This window comes from Ammodytes marinus, assembly GCF_949987685.1.
Source record: "Ammodytes marinus genome assembly, chromosome: 5".
NCBI classification, from domain to species: Eukaryota; Metazoa; Chordata; class Actinopteri; order Uranoscopiformes; family Ammodytidae; genus Ammodytes; species Ammodytes marinus.
Window position 1 is genome coordinate 4,457,749 of NC_137234.1, and position 22,492 is coordinate 4,480,240.

The 22,492-nt window shown below is 40.0% G+C and overlaps 2 protein-coding genes across 2 annotated transcripts in view; both read left to right on the forward strand.

Moving 5' to 3' along the window:
* Positions 1–22,492, forward strand: part of aass (aminoadipate-semialdehyde synthase) — a 519,315-nt gene that overhangs the window by 408,803 nt on the left and 88,020 nt on the right. The gene's annotated exons all lie outside the window — the stretch shown is intronic.
* gtse1 (G-2 and S-phase expressed 1) lies at positions 1,837–12,490 on the forward strand. The gene is made up of 14 exons (XM_080028503.1): positions 1,837–1,903; positions 2,171–2,205; positions 2,310–2,367; positions 4,025–4,433; positions 4,697–5,002; positions 5,603–5,776; positions 6,581–6,701; positions 7,324–7,493; positions 7,908–8,142; positions 8,404–8,458; positions 9,001–9,255; positions 9,827–10,184; positions 10,855–10,971; positions 11,701–12,490. Exons 2-14 carry the CDS (start codon positions 2,184–2,186, stop codon positions 11,788–11,790), a joined length of 2,370 nt encoding a protein of 789 aa, XP_079884629.1. The 5' UTR covers positions 1,837–1,903; positions 2,171–2,183; the 3' UTR covers positions 11,791–12,490.

Here is a 22,492-nt window from a genome sequence, read left to right on the forward strand (position 1 = left end):
AATTTTCCGCGTCTTAATTCCTTCCCTGTTTCAGCTTTGCCTTATTCAATGCGTCAAACTGGCCGCTCTGCAGGACTCTGTCTATAACAGGCTCCGTCTGAGTCATTCATACTAGAATATTCAACTAACAATTACATGTAAGTGAGACTCTTATTAGTGAAAAGTCGAAGGTTTCTAAAATATATTTTTTTAAACTACAGTGAAGGTGGCGTCGGTGGGCTTCACATTTATAAACATGGGATCTGACACTAATGGATAAAGAATAATTGAGTGATAAAGTGAACCAGTACATCATTATTTACAATTGCATCTTTTAACTTTTATAACGGTAGTTTTACGTGCATCTTTAGGTTTTACTTAACATAGGATCTTATATCATAAATTCAGGGAATATTAATCAAATTAAATAATAATAGTTCTTGTTTTAAAACACAATTTGTGTATGTTTTGTTCCTCTCAGTAATAGTTTGGAGGGAAAGTGTATTAACAAAATGAGTTTTTCTAACTGAGTGAGGTAAAGATAAAGACTACACGAGGCATTTTTGTACAATCAGAGCAAACAGAAAATTTAAAAATCTATGTTATAAAAAATAAAGTTGTAGTTTTCAATGTTTTATTATAGAAATATAATCATAATTTTGCAATAAAAGATGTATTAATATGGCGCTTAACTCTTGAGAAAGAAAAAGAGGTAAATAGAGTAAAACGTTAATTGACATAATTTAATTTTTCAGAATAAAGTGGTATATTTATTAAAACATTTATATATATTTTAAAAAAAAAGGCTTGATATTTATATTGTTGCAATTTCCCTTAAAAATATGTCATATCTACAGAAAGTAGGTTTAATTTTTTCAATATAACTAAAAAGTTTACATATATTGTTAAAACATGGTATCTCATCTAATCAATCTAATCGATCAGCCAGTGTTTGATTTTTGCTGAAATCGAAACTGTTTTTTAAGAATGTTGACAGTCGTCTGGTCCAGGTCTGGAGTCAAGAAGACAAACCTCGTCTCATTCAACTGATTCATTTCCTTTTGATTCGAGACAGTGACAGTGAGCTTGTGTGTGTGTGGTGTGCGTGCGTGCGTGTGTGTGTGTGCGGTGTGCGTGCGTGCGTGGCCTTTACTATCTATGGTGTGTGGTCACTGTGGACGGAGTAAAGCTGCCCGACCGGTAACATCATCTCCCCCTGGTGGAAATTCTGCAGATCGTCTTTGGATGTGAATTGATAAATAAAGTGGCAATAGTCTTGTGACGTGAAATTAAAAATGTGATTGATGAGTATAAAACCGATTCGATTTTTCAGATTCAGACAACTGTCATGTCAGAAAAGGATCATCTCACCCCTCATTTAAAAGTGTTTATTGTTAAATTAATTACTATCATGTTTATTTTGATCTGGCCACGTTTGCATTCATACAACTACGACTTGGAGATGCGACATTTCCACCACCAGCTACTTTTAGCACGGTTCTGATCTCTTTAACTGTTTGTTACAAACATTAAACTTTTACCTCACTATTTATACTGTTGATTGATTACTTTCATATATCTATTTTAGACATTTACCCTTTACTTTTGGTGAATGTTCTGTGTAATTTTGACACCCACATTAACAGAGAAATGTATTACCATTTATTTCAAAACGCTAATTCTATGAATCAAACATTTTAAAAGGATTTTAAACCCAGACACCCGGATTTAACCCTACGGACTACAACTCCCACAATTCTTCTCACTCCTACGTCATACACTTCCAACCAATGGCTGCGTGCGTTTGAGTCACGCGACCAGCAGCGCAGCAGATTTGAATTGTTTGTGTGCTTGTGTGTTTTCGTGTCGCCGTTTGAATGCTGAGAAGAAACGAAACATTTTGAGTTTTCCAGAGGAATTTGAGGTTTGTAATGATTTTATTTTTATGATTAAGAACTAAACTTCATTTTTAAATATCCGACTTTAAAGGTAACGTGTTATTTAGGCTAGTTAGTTAGCTAACGGGCCATCAGGCTAACGTTAATGTTAGTTCGCTGAGTTTTCATTCACTCTCCCTGTTGTTTTTCACATTTTTGGAGTAAAATATTGTCATAATAGGTTATTATTAAAGCTGAAAGTAATGTTCCGCTGCAAGTCTGAAACGGATCAATCTTGTTTCCCCACAAATAAGGACCAACAGCGGGATGGACAGTCGAGCTAACAGCGGTGCGTGAACACTTAGCAACGAGTCTTCATTAATACATGTTCAACTCCATGTAAATATGATTGTATTAACCGTTTTAATCAACTTTGGTTATTTCTCCCGTTAGGTATGTTCTTCCTGCACGATGAGAAATTCGACTTCGATGTTTCTCTCTCACCTGCCAGGTAGGAAGCACGTGAAGGTTGTCATGTTTTACCCATGGTTTTACCAAAGGCCCAAATCGCCAAGAGTCAATATACCATACAAGTTTTTTAATGTGCACAGCAATTACTAGAGCAATCGCTGTCGATGGATTTCTGGTTCCCTCAGCTCAGACAATGATAAATAATACATACATTAAGAATAAAACGAGTGGAACTGTGGATGGAAGCCATAAATATTGCAAAATAGAACAGGATAGTGTGTATAGATGTGATGTATGTATATGAAAAGGTAGAGTATAGATAGATTGATTTACATTGTATTACATTGTATTATTATGTCATGCATTGTATGCCCAGCCCAAAATGGCTAACAAGAAAGACACCATTGATTACACAAAACGACAAGAAGACACCAACCAAAAGTAGTTGTGCAATAAGCCGACAGATACTGTATGCTGTTTGTGCTCCACTAACTAACCCATGATGTCATTGAAGATGTCAAGTCAAGTTTTTTTTTCTCTCTTCAATGTCAAGAAGTAGTTTTCCCTCTCTTCCTGGAACAACCTTAAAGGCCTACTTCACCGGTTTGAATATGAAGGTGTATTGAATTCTGAGATCCTATGTAGTATAAATGTGCAACGTTTTTTTAAATCGGTTCATCCTAGCCTGAGAAAAGGCAGAAAGAGTGTTTTTTTTAACCCTATATTTCTCTTTCTCGTGACATCACAGAAAGAGAAATATAGGGTTAAAAAAACACTCTTTCTGCCTTTTCTCAGGCTAGGATGAACCGATTTCAATTTTTTTCGCACATTTATACTACATAGGATCTCAGAATTCAATACACCTTCATATTCAAACCGGTGAAGTAGGCCTTTAAGAAGGTCAAGGAGCTCATAGTGATACAGGACCTATTGCCTCAATGAATTTAAAGCCGTTGCTAAGAGTTTGAAGTCAGACTCCATTGGAAATTGCGAATGTGTTAACCAATCATTTTAATGTATTTTCCCTATTGTAATCGAGGTGAGTTATTGAACCTGTATTGTGTCTTTGTGTGGTATGTTGTAACTGTGTACTTCTGTCCATCTCAGCCTGGTCTCCATTGAAAAAGATGTTAATCTCAATGAGACAGTGTTAAATAAAGGTTGTTATACTAATAATACTATATCGGGGGCGGCAGTGGTGACGTGTGTAGGGCGGTCGTCCTCTGGAGTGCAGTGTCGGAGGTTCAATCCTCCGCCTACCCGCCACATGTCCAAGTGTCCCTGGGCAAAGAGACACTGAACCCCACATTGCACATAGTTCAGAGAGCGCCTTGCGTGGTAGCTACTGCCATCGGTGTGTGCGTGTGATGTGGTAAGAAATGTAAAGCGCTTTGTGGCTGAGAAAATCAACTGAAAAGCGCTATAAGTCAAGTCCATTTCCCATTTAACCAATTTAAACAAACCATCTTAAATCTGCCAAACTCTACCTGTAACTGTTTTAATTAGGCTATATTGTACTTTCACCCATTTAATTTCAATTGCTGCCACTCTTCACCACTGGGTAAATGTTTCAATTGTTGTTGTGTATTTGATGTATTTGCATTGAATATTTTGTATGTATTGTTGTTTTTCCTTTGAATTTGTTTTGAACTCGACGTCACCCCTCAATTGGTCTATCCTACCCTTTTGCTCTGTAGCTCCGGTGGTGAGGAGGATGAGGACGAGGTGTTTGTGGGTCCGGTGATCAGCCACACGGAGCGCTGTGTCTCTGTAAACGTCGCCTCTCGGCTGGAGGACGGAGGGGGGGGTCTGCGCGTCAGCTGGAGTCCACTCACCGCAGATCAACTAGAAGCCGTGTGTGAGGAGGCCAACAAACTGGTGCACCAACTCAGCCGACCAATCAGTGAGGAGGAAAAGAATGTTGTGGACATGACAACAGAATCCACAACTGACATCATGACAACCAACTCCAGAACTGACGCCATGACAACCGAGTCCATAGCAGAGAAAGAAGAATTCCACCAGGACACCGGAACCAAACTGAGCGCGCTCGGTTCGACGGCCAGCGTACTCAGCCCCATCAAACGCCAGACCTTCTGTGTCCAGGTTTGAGTTGTGCTTATCTTATTCTTGATTTTTAACTGTCTTGAATGGATTCTTTTTCATTTATTATATGGAAATTTTGTGTGTGATTCTTCCATATAAAAAAATCACACACAAAATGTAATTCTCGTATTTCTTAGGGGGATGAATAAAGTATCTTTTTATAAGTTAAGTTTATTCACACGTCATCTATCTAACTAAACTTTATCTGTCTGTCTGTCTGTCTGTCTGTCTGTCTGTCTAAACTCTCCACTATCCATCTTCAGGACAGTCCCAGGAACCTGTTACCTCCAGCTGTCCAGCGGCGCCTGCTCAGAGGCAGCAGCAGCAGTGCCTCAAACCCAGCCTCAGTGAACCGCTCCGGGGCAGCAGCCTACAACACCAGAGGCAGCACCTCCAGCCCGGGGGTGGTCGCGGTCAAAGCTCAGCCCAGGACGGGGCTCCGAGGGAAGGCAGGGGTGGGGGTCGCTGTGGTGCTACCGAGTAGACATGCTGCTCCAACCACCACGACTACTATCAGTTCAGCCAGCAAGAGCAGAGTGGACAAAACAAGACTGCAACCGCCAGGCAAAGTAGGAGAGGAGCTTGATTTTTACTTTTTTAATTAATCACATAAATAAGAAGGGTTGGTTGATGGCACTTTGGCCAAATGATACACAACATATCAAAATATTCTGTTTAAGGTTATAAAGACTCAAGCTCCGGTGTCAAAACACAGCCTAGACACGTTTCTAGCAACAGTGGCTTTGTGTGAAATGGCCTTGTGTCTGAATTGTGCTATAGAAATAAACAAGCCTTGCATTGCCAAACTACCTGAATGATCAAATGAGTTCAATTGGTTAATTAAACCATGTAGAATCCAGCAAGATGTTTTAAACGTCACCTCTAGTCCCTTTTAATGCTGTTGGACACATTACTCGAGTGCAACTACCCTAAAACACTTTCAATGGCCTTGTGTCTGGAATAGGCTATAGAAATAAACTTGCCTTTTTCCCCCCTAAAAAAAAATTCTAACATCTAATTTTGATGTATTTTATGCCCCTGTAAAGCACTTTGAATGGCCTTGTGCTATATAAATAAACTTGCCTTACCAAACTACCTAAATGATCAAATTAGTTAATTAGACCATATAGAATCCAGCAATATGTTTTAACGTCACCTCTCCCCCCCAGGCCTCTGCGGGGGTGGGCTCTCGTAGGCTCAGCCCGGTGTCTCAGCCCTCCAGTCGGGCCGGGTCCTGCGAGGATCTTCTCTCCGACTCCACCAGCGTCGCGTCTGACGTCAGCGACTCCTCCCTTAACAACGGTCTCCCGGGGAAACGCTCTCTGGGCCCCCCGCCCGCTAAGGTCAGTAATAATGTGTATTATGTATTTTAATCTTGCCTCTCTGTAAAGCACATTGAATGGCCCTGTGTCTGAATTGTGCTATATAAACTGATGTTTAGTTTTATGTGTCGCATGGACAAGTCAGAGAACCACATAATTGAAGCCCTAGTCAGCCCTCTGATAAGCTGCTACAGATACACGCCTAGGTTAAAGGCCTACTTCACCGGTTTGAATATGAAGGTGTATTGAATTCTGAGATCCTATGTAGTATAAATGTGCAAAAAAAAAAAATCGGTTCATCCTAGCCTGAGAAAAGGCAGAAAGAGTGTTTTTTTTAACCCTATATTTCTCTTTCTCGTGACATCACAGAAAGAGAAATATAGGGTTAAAAAAAACGTACTTTGTAAATATTACTGTGATGTCACAGTAAAAGACATCACAGTAATATTTACAAAGAAAGTTTTTTTTTAACCCTATATTTCTCTTTCTGTGATGTCACGAGAAAGAGAAATATAGGGTTAAAAAAAACACTCTTTCTGCCTTTTCTCAGGCTAGGATGAACCGATTTCAATTTTTTTCGCACATTTATACTACATAGGATCTCAGAATTCAATACACCTTCATATTCAAACCGGTGAAGTAGGCCTTTAAGACGGCATTGGGGAAATAGCCTGTATATCCTATAGGCCAATATGTAATTTATTAATTTCTATGTATTTTTGTATCTCCTTTTTATACTGTATGATGTGTTATATGGACCTGTGTCTGCAATAAAAGCTTTATTTATATTTTTTAATTATAATCTTGCCTCTTGTCCTGCCTAAGGTCATGAGGAACATGTCGGGACTTAAAGCTCCGCCGGCTCAGAGCAGGAGGAAGAACACTTCATCCTCCTCTTCCTCAGTGTCCAGCATCAACTCCAGCATCTCCCTGTCCCCCGCTAAAGGTACGCTAACGGCTAAGCTACTATCTCCCTGTCCCCCGCTAAAGGTATGCTAACGGCCTTCGTTGCAGTGGCCGCAGGTTAAAATCCGACCCGTGGACCTTTACTTCATCTCTCTCTCTCTCTCTCTCTCTCTCTCTCTCTCTCTCGCTCTCGCTCTCTCTCTCTCTCTCTCTCTCTCTCTCTCTCTCTCTCTCGCTCTCGCTCTCGCTCTCGCTCTCTCTCTCTCTTCCCCCCCCCCATTACAACTCTGTACTATCTAATAAAGCTTGAAAATGCCAAAAAATAATATTAAAAAAAAAAGGCACACTAAATGCCAATGTATGAGGAAAAAGCTCACAAAATTAATTTTAAAATGTGGAGTCAGCAATACAGGGTTTGTTGTGAATATCTCTTCACGATCCGTGCTAGCTACCATGGACCCCTTTGTCTACTTACCAGTTTACAGAGTCTAGGCTGTGTATTAACACTGGATATTGTGTGTGTGTGTGTGTGTGTGTGTGTGTGTGTGTGTGTGTGTGTGTGTGTGTGTGTGTGTGTGTGTGTGTGTGTGTGTGTGTGTGTGTGTGTGTGTGTGTGTGTGTGTGTGTGTGTGTGTGTGTGTGTGTGTGTGTGTCCTACTCAGGTAAACTGAGCTCTTCACTGAACCGCAGTGTGAGTGTTGGCCCCGCCCACAGCAGCAGTGTCATCAGCCGAGCGACCAATCACAGCCGACCGCGACGCTCAACCGTCTACGCACCCCCAGAGCCAGCCACGGTCTCCACGGCAACAACCCGCCGCTCAATGTCCACACAGGCAAGGAAACTATCAGGGGTGGAACGTGTCAAAAAAATCTAAACATTTGACACCTTATTATATTTCGGCTTTTTAGTTGTTTGGAAGGACCTGAAATAAAAGGGTGTAGTGTTTTTTTTCTCAGTCGAGCTAAGGGTCTAAGGGCAGAGGGTGTCATATTGTGTATGGAATGTAAAGCCCACTGAGGCAAATTACTATTTGTGAGATTGGGCTATACAAATAAAACTGATTTGATTTGAAAAAAATTGAAAAAATTAAGCACAATTTTTAATTTATTTTAATTTTTTCAATATTTGAAGTAGATTTTTCTTAATTTTTCCACTGGAGCCCAAAAACTCACATTTTAAACTAAATTGTAAATGATTTAATAAAACATTATTAGTTTTATTTTTAATATTTAATTGTTCGCCACAGGCCCGGAAGCTTTCTGAGGCGGATCGCGTCAAACCCTCTCGCTCTACACCTCTGAGGAGGGCTGAGACCACGCCCCAAAAGATGACGCCCGCCGCCAAGAGGGTTCTAGAACGGAACGCCTCCATTCCGGCTGCTGCTGGCTCGTCACTACGGCAACAGAGCGCACTGAAAACCAAAACCACCAAACCTGAAGCTGTGGTGCTGCCCACAACCAGCACGGGAGGGAAGGCAGCAGGTCAGGAATGAGATGATGTCAGAGATGTGTTTTTATTTATTTTTTATTTTTCTATCAAAAAATAAATATACATTACACAAAAATGCCATTTAAAAATGTATGTTCACGTACACATCGACTAAAACCAACACAGAAGATGGAACAGTATGTAGTTTCAATGGGAATTAAAACACAGGGTTGCATTGAATAGTAATTCTCAACGTAACACTCAACTGTGTCTTTCGGTTTGTGTCTCTCACCGTCTTTGTATTTTGTCTCCAGACGTTTCAAAGATGACGAACCCAAAGAGGCTGATGTCGTCGGCCAGTGTGGACAGGTATGACATCACACCCCCCCCCCCACCGTCACTGTAATAAACGTTTTATCAGCCGTGTTTAAAGTCTCCGAATAAATTAATCTAAAAATAATGCCTTCATTTCTATAAAATCTCTTTAATTCATATCTTTAAGGTCTTAGAAATTGCAAGACATGGGGGAGTTGGATTTTATCAACTCTCCTTTTTTTCATAAACTTAAAAATAATTGGTTGCATTTATTTTTATTAAATTTTCTCTACAGTCCAGATTTTAGCAAAAAAAAAAGGTCTTTAATTTGATTCCGAGTGGGTTTTAAAGGTCTCAAAGTCTTAACTCTTATAACTCTAACTCCTTGACAGCCCTATGACGTCATCACTAATGGCCTCCCTCTCTTGTAGTTTTTGAAGTTAGTACTCATCCGGGCATTTCTCGCCTACACAGTCTCGCATACACAACAGTCACATACTCAAATTGACGTCAAAATGAGTACGAGTAGGACGTTAGTAGGGCTTTTCCAACACAGCCCTCTGACATCATCACTAATGGCCCGCCTTCTCTTGTAGTTTTCCTCAGAAGTCCGTCGTTGCCCCTCTCACTCCCTCTGCTGGCGGCGGCTCAGCGCTGCAGTTCAAGCCTCGCCGTCCGTCCGCCCTGCCGACGCCCGTCAGACGCAGAATGTCCTGCCTGCCCGTCCCCACGCCAACCAAGCTGCCCGTAGCCACGCCAACCAACCTGACCCGTAGCAACAGGCCGCCGCCCACCACAGACTCTAACCCCGCCCCCAGCCCGGTGTCCATGAAGAGAGACAGAAGCTGCAGGTAACATGTTATAAGAGCTTTATTTTTAACACCTAAAAGTCCTGAAAAAGGTTGATGTTGTTGCTCCATTGTATTGATTTTATGGGGTTAGGTTCACGCTAAATAACTTTCCATGACATGCCTACGTCCTGCGGTCCTCATGTGGGCTGTGTCTCCCTATACTGGACATTGATTGGTTTGTAGATGGAGGTGTGGCCGATTGAAAACTTCAATGCGGAAATATATTACTGGAAAAATATTGTTTTATTTTGAAAGTCAGTCACATGTGCATGTACTGTATGAGCTTCTAACTTGTAATTGAATATGTTTGTGACCTTTCCACAAGTGAAAATTGTGTAAACAAAGTTATCAGATAAGTCGCCTGTAACGCAAAGTGCAAACAGAGACTGAGTGTTGGTCCCTTTTAAGTGTTTCTTGACCGGAGTGGTGGATTTTTACAAAAGCAATTCTTCACAAATATTATTATTATTATTTTTTAGATGTTTCTTTTAACTATTGACAATTGAAAGTACATGTAAAACGTAAAATACATTCATCTTACTTTGCTGTTCATCTGTGTTGTTGTTTGTAGCCCGGCCCCTTCCGACACACAGGAGGCGGAGTCTGTTGACGACCCCGACATCGCGCCCTTCTGTCTGGAGGAAGAAGAAGAAGAGTCGGAACCCCCCAGTGCTGCTCCTCTCCCTCCACAGCTCCACCAATCACAGAGCTCGGAACCCGGAATGGAACACGGAACAGAACACTGCCAGGGCCAATCGAAGAGCTCGGATCCCGGAATGGAACCCGGAACCGAACCCAGCCAGGAACCCGGAGTGGAACCCAGCCAGGACCAATCACAGAGCTCGGAACCCGGAGCGGAACAAAGCCAGAGCCAATCGGAGCCCAGCAACAACCTCATAGAACTGGAGAGCAACAGCAAGACACAGGAGGTCAGAGGACGTCACACATCGGTTATATAAACGTTTTGGCATTTTCAAGCTTTATTAGACAGTACAGAGTTGTAATGGGGAGACAGAGAGAGACAGAGAGAGAGAGGGGATGACCTGCAGTAAAGGTCCACGGGTCGGATTCGAACCCACAACCACTGCAACGAAGTGCTCCACTACGCCACTGGAGCGCCCCATGACGATACTTTTTAATCATTTATCATTTAGTAATATTTTTTTTTTTAAACATTTCTGTTTAATCCATTGTAAATTCCCTTTTACAAATCAAACGAGGTGTTTTCCCATGTGCTGCAGTTGTTCTGTGCTAAGCCATTATGCCATATTAGCATATTTACATTATTATTTTGGGGCGACTGTGGCTCAGTTGGTAGAGCGGGTTGGCCGATGATCAAAGGGTTGGCGGTTCGATCCCCTCCCTGCCACTTCATGTCATGATTGTTGTGTCCTTGAGCAAGACACTTCACCCACCTTGCCTCGTGTGAATGTCTATAGTTAGCCTGCTATCAGTGTATGAATGTGTGTGTAAATGGGAACAGGTCTCCCTTGAAAAAGAGTCTCTGGTCTCAATGGGATTTACTGTAGAAATAATTTTAAATTAATTGGTTAGTCACTAGTTATTTAAATTATAAAAATGTAACTGTCCTCTCCTCAGGTTCTGCTGCTGGATCTTCCGGCTCCGATTCTTCGGCCTCAAGAGAAACTTCTGATCGATCTGACCAACACGCCCGTCCTGACCCGCAACACGGACAAGACCGGCTCCACCAATCAGGTGACGCCCTTCATCCGCTAATAATAATAATGAAATGATGGATTGGATTTATATAGCACTTTTCCAGGCACTCAAAGCGCTTTACAGGGTTCCATTCATTCATTCAGTCATACCGGTGGCAGAAGCGTGGCTGCCATTCAGCGCCTACGGGCCCTCCGACTACCTCAAACATACAGCAGTCACATTCACACGAGGCAAAGTCGGGTGAAGTGTCTTGCCCAAGGACACAACAACCATGACACAAGTGGCAGCCACAGTTATTACTCAGAATTCCTCGTGTGGGGTGCCTTTAGCTCAGTTGGTAAGGCGTCCCCCTCCCGGGCCGGGCCCAGCAGCAGACCCGGGTTCGATTCCCACCCGCGGTCGTTCTCTGCATGTCACTCCCCTCTCTGCCCCATTTCACCTCTGTCTCTCTGCACTATCAATAAAGCATAAAAATGCCCAAAAAATATCTTAAAAAAAAAAAAAAAAAAAAAAATCCTCATGTGTGGGGCCGACAGAAGTTACGCAATATAGCTTTAATTAAATAGCTGATTGTTTTTGTTTTGTTTCCAGCAGCTGATCGACCTCAGCTCTCCGCTCACCCCAATGACCGACTCTTACCTCATGTAGATACTCCGACAGTTGTTCTTGTTGTAATTACTCAGAAATCCTCGTGTGGGGGTGGCGCTATAAGTTACGCACTATAGCTTTAATTAAATAGCTGATTGTTTTTGTTTTTGTTTCCAGCAGCTGATCGACCTCAGCTCTCCGCTCATCAAGTGGAGTCCGGAGGAGAAGTCAGAAAACAGCGCTCCACTCATCAACCTCTCCTTCTGACCCAGTGCCTCCCTCAAGTACACACCTGTCAACTGGAATCAACAAGTGTAACAACAACGCATTATGTAACGTAATGTCAAAAATGTAAGACAATTTCACCTCGTTTTGTTAAGACACCTGCATTAGGTAAATAATAATATGCCACGTTTTTTTTGTAATAAACGGCCTGAACGCAATATGTAATTTCTCAGATTTTTTTTGTAATAACTTGGTATGCTATGCGGTAGTTATTTAAGAAATGCTGGGGGTAGCATTTTTTTTACTGAAAATGTCATATAATGCATTATGTCAATTGTTACAAAATGCGGAGAAGTTTATGACATTCTTTTCAGACTGTTAAGTACAAAATGCGTCAGATATTACAATTTCTATAATGTTTGTAATAGCCTAGTACATTATGCGGTAGTTATTTAAAAAATGCTGGGTAGCACTTTTTTTTTTTTTTTTTTTTATTGTGAAAATGTCATGCAGAGAAATTTATTATATTCTGTTCACTGTTGATTACAAAACGCGGCAGATATTAAATATTGCAGGTGTTATTAGATGAAGTGAAATTTTATGACATTTTGGCGTTTTATTACAATGCGTTGCTACACACGGCTTCTGTCTATAAACGTTAATAATTATTTAGCAAAGTAGAGTTTTATTCTGTCAAGTTTTCACTGAAGTGTATTATGTTTTAAATGAGGAAAATATTCAATGGTCGCTGAAGTTTTTTTTTTCTGCACCTGATTGTACTTTTATGTGTCTCTCGTCTCGCTGCTCTTATCGATGTCTGAATAAATGTAAATGTCACAACTGTAAAATTAATGTGTGTTTTTTTTTTTAAAGATTATTTTTGGCATTTTCAAGCTTTATTAGACAGTACAGAGTTGAAATGGGGAGACAGACAGACAGAGAGAGAGAGAGGGGGACGACTTATAGTGAAGGTCCACGGGTCGGATTTGAACCCGCGACCACTGCAACGAAGGCCGGAGCCAATATGGTACGTGCTCTATCCACTACACCACCGGAGCACCCGTTTAAGGTGTGTTTGTATGCCCCCCTCCTGCCTCAGAAGGTCTTTAAAACGCATTTGACAACAAAAAATCACAAAAAAAAACACTAAAATGAAGTCAGAAACACCATACAATGAAGTTGGAGATGTTTGAGTTAAAATACTTATATAGAGAAGTTAAGAAAATAATCCATTGATGTTTAAGGCAAATTGCAACATAGTTTTTTTGCTTAACTCTTCTGAAGGAGGACCCCATAGTTCCTCCTTTTGTGGTGACACCACAGCATTATGGCCTGCATGTCACCCCTGTTTATTTCCAGTTCCCTGTTTATTGAAATGTAGTCATAACGCAACATTTTCTGCTTCAAAATCAAGTTTTGTTTCGTCTGAAATACTTCAGAATCGTTGCTGTAATTCTGCCAGGAAAGTGTTGCAATCCCGTTGCTGTACATCCTTCCGTTGGTTGTTTTCTTAACCCTTGTGTGACCTTAACTTTTACTACGCCTTGGTTACCTTAGAGGACAAAAACGTCCTCTCCCTATAAACTGACTTCCTTTAATATCTTTTTACCATTAATTGTATATGCAGGGTTCGACATAACGTATAGCCCGATGGCCCGGGGCCAGTAAAATCATATGCAGGGCAAGTTGATTGGCCAGTCACTGTCCCGCCCGGGCCAGTGACTGGCCAATCACAGTTCAGTATCTTTTTGTAGACTACATCATGGTTCATTGAAATGCGCGTTCAGAGTCGTAATGAAAGCAGTGTTTATTCAAGACTCAATATAATAAACCTAATATAAAATATATTTTTTAATGAAAGGCCAGTGGACAACCGATGCGTGGGCGTTTTGACAGGCGGAGCAACAAGTGGTTGCACTCTCGCTCCGTTGGCAGAGCTGCCTACCGTCCGCCTGCGAGTCGACAAATCAATCGACTTACTCTGCCCCCTTTCTTTCTTCCCACAGCAGAGGTTGAGGTGCAGAAAATGATAACTGCGCTTTTCCTTTATCTGCCGCCGTAATGTTACAGTATTTGCATCCAAGCCCCAATGGTAATACAAATGAGAGGCGTTATTTAAACGCTGTGAATGCGTCTCCGGTGATTGTGTCGGTTGTAGACAGAAACGAACGGAGGGACTCCGCTCACTGTACAGTTCCTATAGTCGCGCAGTTTGGCACTGTGTTTTCAGGCTCGAGACATTCAATCAGATCGCGGAAGTCTTTCCCATTGAAATCGCTAACGGGGAGAATATCCCCGGTTATTATTTTAGCCACAAACCACAGTTCATCTGCGCGGCGGCTCACTCGCTGGCGAGATCACACGGTGAAACGCTGCTGTGATCGGACGAAGGCATTGTGTGTTTCTAAGGTGATTTAACGTCATAGTCTTAGACGAGCGTTTAACTTATGCTGCATATTTTGCACTGCATTGTTTTTTATCAATAGTTTGAAAAAATGGTCCCACACCGGACTCTTATATGTGAAGCTGACACTTCATGGAGAAGTGACACTCCTGCAGCGCGCTCACGACCAGACGTGAACTCACATACACGGTGAAATCTCCCATTAAAAAAACGGCATAACCCACTGATTTTCGGATTTCTATTCTATTTTTAAAGTCAACTTGAGCGCAAGTGGAAAACCGGTCATTCGGTCGACACATTCACATCCCTAATGCATATAGAGAAAGTAATAAAAACAGCCTACCACACAACAAAAAATGATCAGACCTTCATCTCTTATTTTTTTTTTATGTTTGAACATGACTTCTGCAGGTGAACTATTCATTAAACTGCCCAAATTCAAGAATAAAAACAACCATCAAACTACTGGACTTTAAAATACTGGCCGACCCCTTCAACATACTTTCAGTTGTAGGCTTCTAATTCAATATGTTTGCCTGGTTTTATATTATGTGTATGAGCAATATCAACATTTCATATAATTAACTAAAAGAAAAATAACCAAATCTAAAGGGAATATCTATACTGTTACAGTATAGATATTCCCTTTAGATCTGGTTATCTTTCTTTATTTTTCTAATACAGGTATTATAATTATTGACACTAAATTATGAAGAAAAAAAAAGTGTGTGCAGGGCCAGTGAAAATATACAAGGGGCCAGTAAAACTCGGATCCACTGGCCCAGCGGGCCAGTAGGAAAAAAAAGGTATGTTGAACCCTGATATGTGCGGAAAAGTCAGTGTACCTGACTGGGTAGGTAGGAATGGGGGGGCCCTTTAAGAGTCTGCACCCAATGGCCCATCATCTCATAAACCGTCTGGGAACCAACTTGATTCTACAATCTGTTTTCTTTTTTCGGGCAGGATGCACAGCATTCACAAGAAATATGTAGAAAAAAAAATTAAGATTTTTATTTTTCTTTTTTAAGAAAATTAAAAAAAAGTGGGGGGCCCCACACTAGGTCTTGAAACGGGCCGCCAGATCGTTGAGGCCGCCACTGCATGTAGTTGCTAATTTTATAATAATAATATAGATAATTTGTTTTCTTTTATTTTTTATTTTTTTTTGTGAAAACATAATTTGTTTATTGTATTTCCATGCTTTTCATTTTGTTTTGTATGTTGATATGTCTGAAATAAATTGAATCAAATAAAATTAATCAAATAAATAAATTTTGGTAATAACGTTAATCTCATAATACGCCATTGTTTTCCCAGAACTGTAAAAACTTAGTTAAAAAAAAAGTTGAGTAGCAGATATCACCTGTTACACAATCACACCCTAAACAGGGGGTTATTGGGAAATCTTGTTGGGTTTTCCATGGAATCATTGACAGTTTAAAAAAAAACAATATAGGGGGGCGTCTGCTTATAAATATGTGCTTGTTCATCGCGTTTGCATATCGCACACAGCAAGAAGACCTTAAGACATCCCAGACAACACTGACAGAGAAGACAGATTTTAGATTCTCACACCAAACTAAAGATAATGGATAGAGATATTGCACTAGAGGCGTTGGGAGCACTTTGCAACGCCTCTGTGACATCTGTTCAAAGACAAGGTTCACACAGTGGACATGGAGTATCCTATAGAACAGCTGCTGCGCCACCTCAGCAGAAGCGGATGACCATCGCAAACTTCATTCCCATGGTCTTGGATGGAGATGAAGACAGGTAATAAAGTTTTCACTTAGGAGAGACACTGCAGGTCAAAACATAGTTGTTTCAATTGAGAGGATTTTTGTCTATTTTGCTTCCATTACATGTCTTCTTTCAGACTAGTATAAATAAATTGTCCAAAATGTAAAATTAGGTGTTTATTTGACTAAACCATATCTGTTTGCGTCTATATTTTTCCATTATCTCAACATAATTTTTTTTTTTTCAATACTCTGAACCAAAAATCTTAACTTCTTAAGCATCCTAATATTTTTTTAAAGAGATGCAAATCCATGCATAATTGGTTTGATATTTCCAAATTGGCATATTGCCTTGCATACATTGTAAAACAAAAAATAATCCTTTTAATGTAAGTTAAAATAGCAAAGTTTCATGATATCTAAGTTGAAATTCTTCCCTATTCTCCTGTCTCGTCTTTTTTAAGAAAAATAATTTCTTTTGAACTTGCAATCTACTTATAATTCAGATTTAAAATCATGCACAGAGACACCACTAATGTCCTATGAATTCTCCTTGTTTTACTTTACAGCCAGGGATCAACCTCCCACTTTTGCTGCCTCCAAAGTTCCTTGATACCAGGTGCAGCACGGCTCCAAGTGCAACAGAGGGACTTTCAAATTCAAGGAGAAAGAAATCACATCATTGACGAGAACGAATTCTTTGACCCAAGATTCGACTATGATTTCAGTCATCTGAGAGACACAGAGACTTACCACAGAGGGGGAGAGGTGTACGAACGCCCATGTGGTTGGCAGCGTTTTGCCCTCAAGGTGAATATGCTTTTTTTATATACTTTAAAGGTGCAGTGTGTACAGACTTGGTAGAAATGGAATATAATATGTATAAGTATATTTTAATAAGTGTATAATCACTTTAAGATAAAAGTTGCATACAAAAGTCATTTTGAGTTTTTGGCCACGCCTAACAGGAAGACCACCATTTTGGATTTTGAAAGGCCAAACAGCAGAGACTGACATTAACTTCTGATGTTGCATGTGAATGTTTCAGGTTCTGGATAAATACGATGGAAACGCCTGGCTGGGAACCCGTTACCGCACCACCCAGTCAGTGCCCGGAGAATGGCCTGTGTCCTTCCACGGGACCTCCAAGAAAGGAGCTGACGGGATCATCTCTGGATTCTACAAGGTCTGATTATGTATTTATTATTATTATAAAATTATCTTACTGTAAATCCACTTTTAATACCTGTACATAGTATTTTCTTGTATTTATAAAATAAATAAATAAAGTCTTTATCCAAAATAGTTTCATTGAAAACATTAGGGAAAATGTATTATTTTTATGTCAGTAATTAAATGGCAAAGTTTCATTATGATATCTATAAGTTATACATTTTACCTGATTCACCTGTGCCAACATTAAAGACAATACTCTATTAAGGTACATTTTAAAGTGTTTATTAATGTTAATGTCATTTTAATTACAAAGACAGATGGTTTGATTCAGGGGGTTATTTGGTTCAGGCTAACGACCGCAGTAACAAAGGAAACATAAGGAAAGCATCATCAGAATACAAAGATACGTGCTGCTTGTTAGTATGACATGTTATGGTTTTCTTACTGGTTGAGCGAACGCTAATTCTTACTTGTTTTTCACAGCCCGGATCAGGTCAGGTTTATGGCCGGGGGATTTACTCCACTCCATACATGAAGGATGCGATCCAATACGCCAAATCTTTCGTCTCCAAGAAGAATGGCAAGAGGTACCAAGTCATCCTGCAGAATCGCATCAACACCCAGTACCGGCAGAAACACTACAGCGGAAACTACTGGCTGATTCCCGTCCCCCAAGGATCAGATGAGGAAGAGCAGAAGGTGGTTGAAAGGGCCATCCGTCCTTATGGTCTTCTGCTGAAAGAAATCTAACAGGGAGAGAGAGAGATTTCATAAAAAAAAATTATTCACGTATTCACTTTTTAGTGATGTTTTTTACTTACTCTTACTGTTAGTCCATTTTATTGTTCAACATTTTTACTGCCTGTTGACCAACCACAGCAAGTTCTACCAGCATCCAATGCAGAAGTGGCAAAAAATGCAGTTCACCGAGTGGCCACTAAGGGCAGGTATCAGAACAGAGCAATTTCTCATAGACTCCCATGATAAACAGTCCGTTTTTCACAGCATAATTAAACCTATTTACGGCCTGGTTAAAAAAAAACATTCTAGTCTGTATGTTTAGGTCATATCTCCATGACAACACTGGGGGTCAATTCTTTTGGACCAGGCTAGTTTTTATTCTATTGGAGGTTAAAATGTATGAATAATTAGGGGCGCGGTCTCTTGAGTGACAGCTAACTGCCGGCCCTCACTTAGCCTCCAATGTTATGTACTTATGGATCATCCATCCCTATCTGTTGCTATTTCCTGCAAAGTATTCTCTGATGTTGAGAAATATGTACGGATGTCTATCTGGCATTTATATAAGAATATGTCAAATGAATATCAGAGCTTTATAATGTTTGCATGCTGAATGGATGTCTCTGTGAACCTCTTGCATTAAACTTATTTCTTACTGTGTTCAGTTTTCCAAATAAGCCGTACATTTAATAAACCAAAATGAACACATTCAAGTTTTGAGTTCTAAATATTGACAATTCCAAAAAGTAAAAGTTGTACCAAGTTTTTCAAACAGTTTTAACACTGTTTAATCTTTGAATCAACATTTTGACAGACTTTTTTGCTTGCTATCCATATGACGGAGAATTAGATCGCACAACTGTTATTGTTTGAAAATCTCAGGGTGTACAACTCAAAATTTTAAGTATCAAATCAAATGTTCTACAGGTGCAACCTCTCTGATACAATTTCTCTTTTTTGTGAAAACTGGCCAAAGACATAAATGTATATTTTTTACCAATTGACCCCAATAACTTGTTGTTTTTCTTTCTTTTATAGATATATTGTTATAAAGCCCTTCTTACATCATAGTAGTAGTTTGCGGTTCCTTCCTCTCTTGCTTAAAAAAAGCATGTGACAGTGACAAGGCCCAGTGTGTTTTTTAAACCTAAATGATGGATGAAAATACAGGTAAATAATGTTTCCTTCAGTGAGTAATCTCAAACTCTATTCCACAAATGTGTGCTGCAACCATTTCAATAAATATGGGTTGTTGTTAATATTTCAAACACCAGGTGGCGTATTAGTACACGAGGTAAGATACAGTAAGTGAGCTCACTTGGACAAGTGGCAGTGAATGAGGTTGGGGTTGAGCACACATGACTGTTCAGCCATGCACGCACTGTTGTTTATCACTAATAAATGGTACAAGTAATGTTGATGAGTGCACAATTCCAAACTAGTTTCTACCCAGTCAAGCAAGTTCTGCAACTTTGATTAGTAATAGTCACCACATGTGTCGTTCCCCTGGTATACATAAAATACATAACTATTATGGTATTTGCATTAAAATGAGCTTTACACAGAATCATCCTTATCTTATGTAGTACTGACTTACTGGTGCAAATTAGGTGAGAGCAGGGATCCAGCTAATATATATATATATATATATATATATATATATATATATATATAGCCAGTAATATATCACTACATTTCTAATACATATATACACATATATATATATATATATATATATATATATATATATATATATATATATATATATATATATATATATATATATATACATACACTCAACAAAAATGTAAACGCAACACTTTTGTTTTTGCTCCCATTTTTCATGAGATGGACTTAAAGATCTAAAATTCATTCCAGATACACAATTGTACCATTTCTCTCAAACATTGTTCACAAATCTGTCTAAATGTGTGATAGTGAGCACTTCTGCTTTGCTGAGATAATCCATCCCACCTCACAGGTGTGCCACATCAAGATGCTGATCTGACATCATTATTAGTGCACAGGTGTGCCTTAGACTGTCCACAATAAAAGGCCACCCTGAAATGTGCAGTTTTGTCTCACAGCAAAATGCCACAGATGAGGGAGCGTGCAATTGGCATGCTGACAGCAGGAATGTCAACCAGATCTGTTGCTCGTGCATTGAATGTTCATTTCTCCACCATAAGCCGTCTCCAGCAACTTCGCACAGCCATTGAAGAGGAGTGGACCAACATTCCACAGGCCACAATTGACAATCTGATAAACTCTATGCGAAGAAGATGTGTTGCACTGCATGAGGCAAATGGTGGTCACACCAGATACTGACTGGTTCTGAGTCCCCAGACCCCCAATAAAGCAAAAAAATGCACATTTCAGAGTGGCCTTTTATTGTGGACAGTCTAAGGCACACCTGTGCACTAATCATGATGTCAGATCAGCATCTTGATGTGGCACACCTGTGAGGTGGGATGGATTATCTCAGCAAAGCAGAAGTGCTCACTATCACACATTCAGACAGATTTGTGAACAATTTTTGAGAGAAATGGTACAATTGTTTATCTGGAATGAATTGTAGATCTTTAAGTCCATCTCATGAAAAATGGGAGCAAAAACAAAAGTGTTGCGTTTATATTTTTGTTGAGTGTATATATGGGTCATTCTTCAACTTGAGGCAAATTTGGTGTTGAAAGTTTTAGAAATCTAACATGTTTTTTTTAGAAATGTAGTGATATATTACTGGCTGTGAGGAAATTATTTAAATATTATATGATTTTAGCCATCTTGTTCCAACAATCAGAGGAAATCGTCATTTCCATTACACTGCAAAAATGTCCTTTTTAAACAAAGCTATGAACTGAGCCTGTATTTTCAAAATATCTAATGTAGTTGTACAACCAGATGTGACCAAATGTTTTAAATTAATTAATTTAGTTTCTTTAGCTTTATTTTGAAAAAGCCAGCAGGGTGGCGTCTTTGTAGCTTAATTAACAGCAATATTTTCTGCTTCAAAATCAAGTTTTGTTTAGTCTGAAATACTTCAGAATCGTAGCTGTAATTCTGCCAGGAAAGTGTTGCAATCCTGTGACTGTACATCCTTCAGTTGGTGGTTTTCTTAACATATTGTTGACTCATGTTCAGGTAATAGATCTTCAGGGCTGCAGAGTTGTCTAAGCATGTCGTGCCCGGGGCCTCGTTGGAAAAACTAATAACATACACCTCCGCCAAGAGCATTTTTTATTTCATCTTAATGAGTGTTAAACTGTTGTCAGCCAAATACACCCCCTTACCTTTCCAAATGCCTTCAGGCTCGACAGTGATCTTTAGCTCTCTCTCAAATTCTCCAAAATATATCAATTCATCCACTAAGATAAAGTAGAAAACAGAAGATTTTTTTGTTGGTAGGATGGCCTGGAGGTAAGAGGGGTCAACCAGTAACCATGAGGTCTCTGGTTCCTCCTCCCAGTAACCATGAGGTCTCTGGTTCCTCCTCCCAGTAACCATGAGGTCTCTGGTTCCTCCTCTCAGTAACCATGAGGTCTCTGGTTCCTCCTCCCAGTAACCATGAGGTCTCTGGTTGGATCCCCGGCACCGGACAGGAGGGTGTTGGTAATAAAACTAGTGGCGGCTGCTATTACATCTACGTTGCCCACCATCTCTACCATTGTGTCCTTGAGCAAGACACTTAACCCTAAACTGCTCCATAGCTGTGCTATGCCTGACCCTGCGCTCTGACCCCCTCGGAAGTGTAACAACTTGAGAGGGGAGATGAGAAAAGACAAATCTCAATTTGACTTGTGTAAATTAGTGATTTGCTCAAAAAATAGATTGTGCAACAGATATTACAAGTCACAGTTACACAAACATACCCTAAACAGCGGTTATTGTGAAATCTTGTTGGGATTTTGGATGACATCATTGACATTTTAATTTTTTTTAAACAATATAGGGCGGCGTCTGCTTATAAATATGTGCTTTCGTTCATCGCGTTTGCATATCGCACACAGCAAGAAGACCATACACATCTCAGACAACATATAAACTGGGCCGCAGGGCAGTACTGCAACATGATAACAACCCCAAACACACCTCCGAATGACCACTGGCTTGCTAAAGAAGCTGAGGGTAAAGGTTATGGCTTGGCCAAGCATGTCTCCAGACCTAAACCCTAATGAGCATCTTTGGGGCATCCTCAGACGGGAGATGGAGGAGCGCAAGGACTCTAATATCCACCAGCTCCGTGATGCTGTCATGAATGGGTGGAAGAGGATTCCAGTGGCAACCTGTGAAGCTCTGGTGAACTCCATGACCAAGAGGGTTAAGGCAGTGCTGGAAAATATTGATGCCAACACAATATATATATGGACACTTTGGGCCCAATTTGGACATTCTCACTTAGGGGTGTACTCACTTTTATTGCCAGCAGTTTAGTCATTAATGGCTGTGTGTCAAGTTATTTTAAGGGGACAGTACATGTACACTGTTATATAAGCTGTACACTGACTACTTAACATTGTATCAAAGTGTCATTTATTCAGTGTTGTCCCATGGAAAGATATAATGAAATATTTGAAGAAATGTGAGGGGTGTACTCACTTTTGTGAGATACTGTAAGATCCTTTAGGATCATGGCTGTAATTCTGCCAGGAAAGTGTTGCAATCCTGTGACTGTACATCCTTCAGT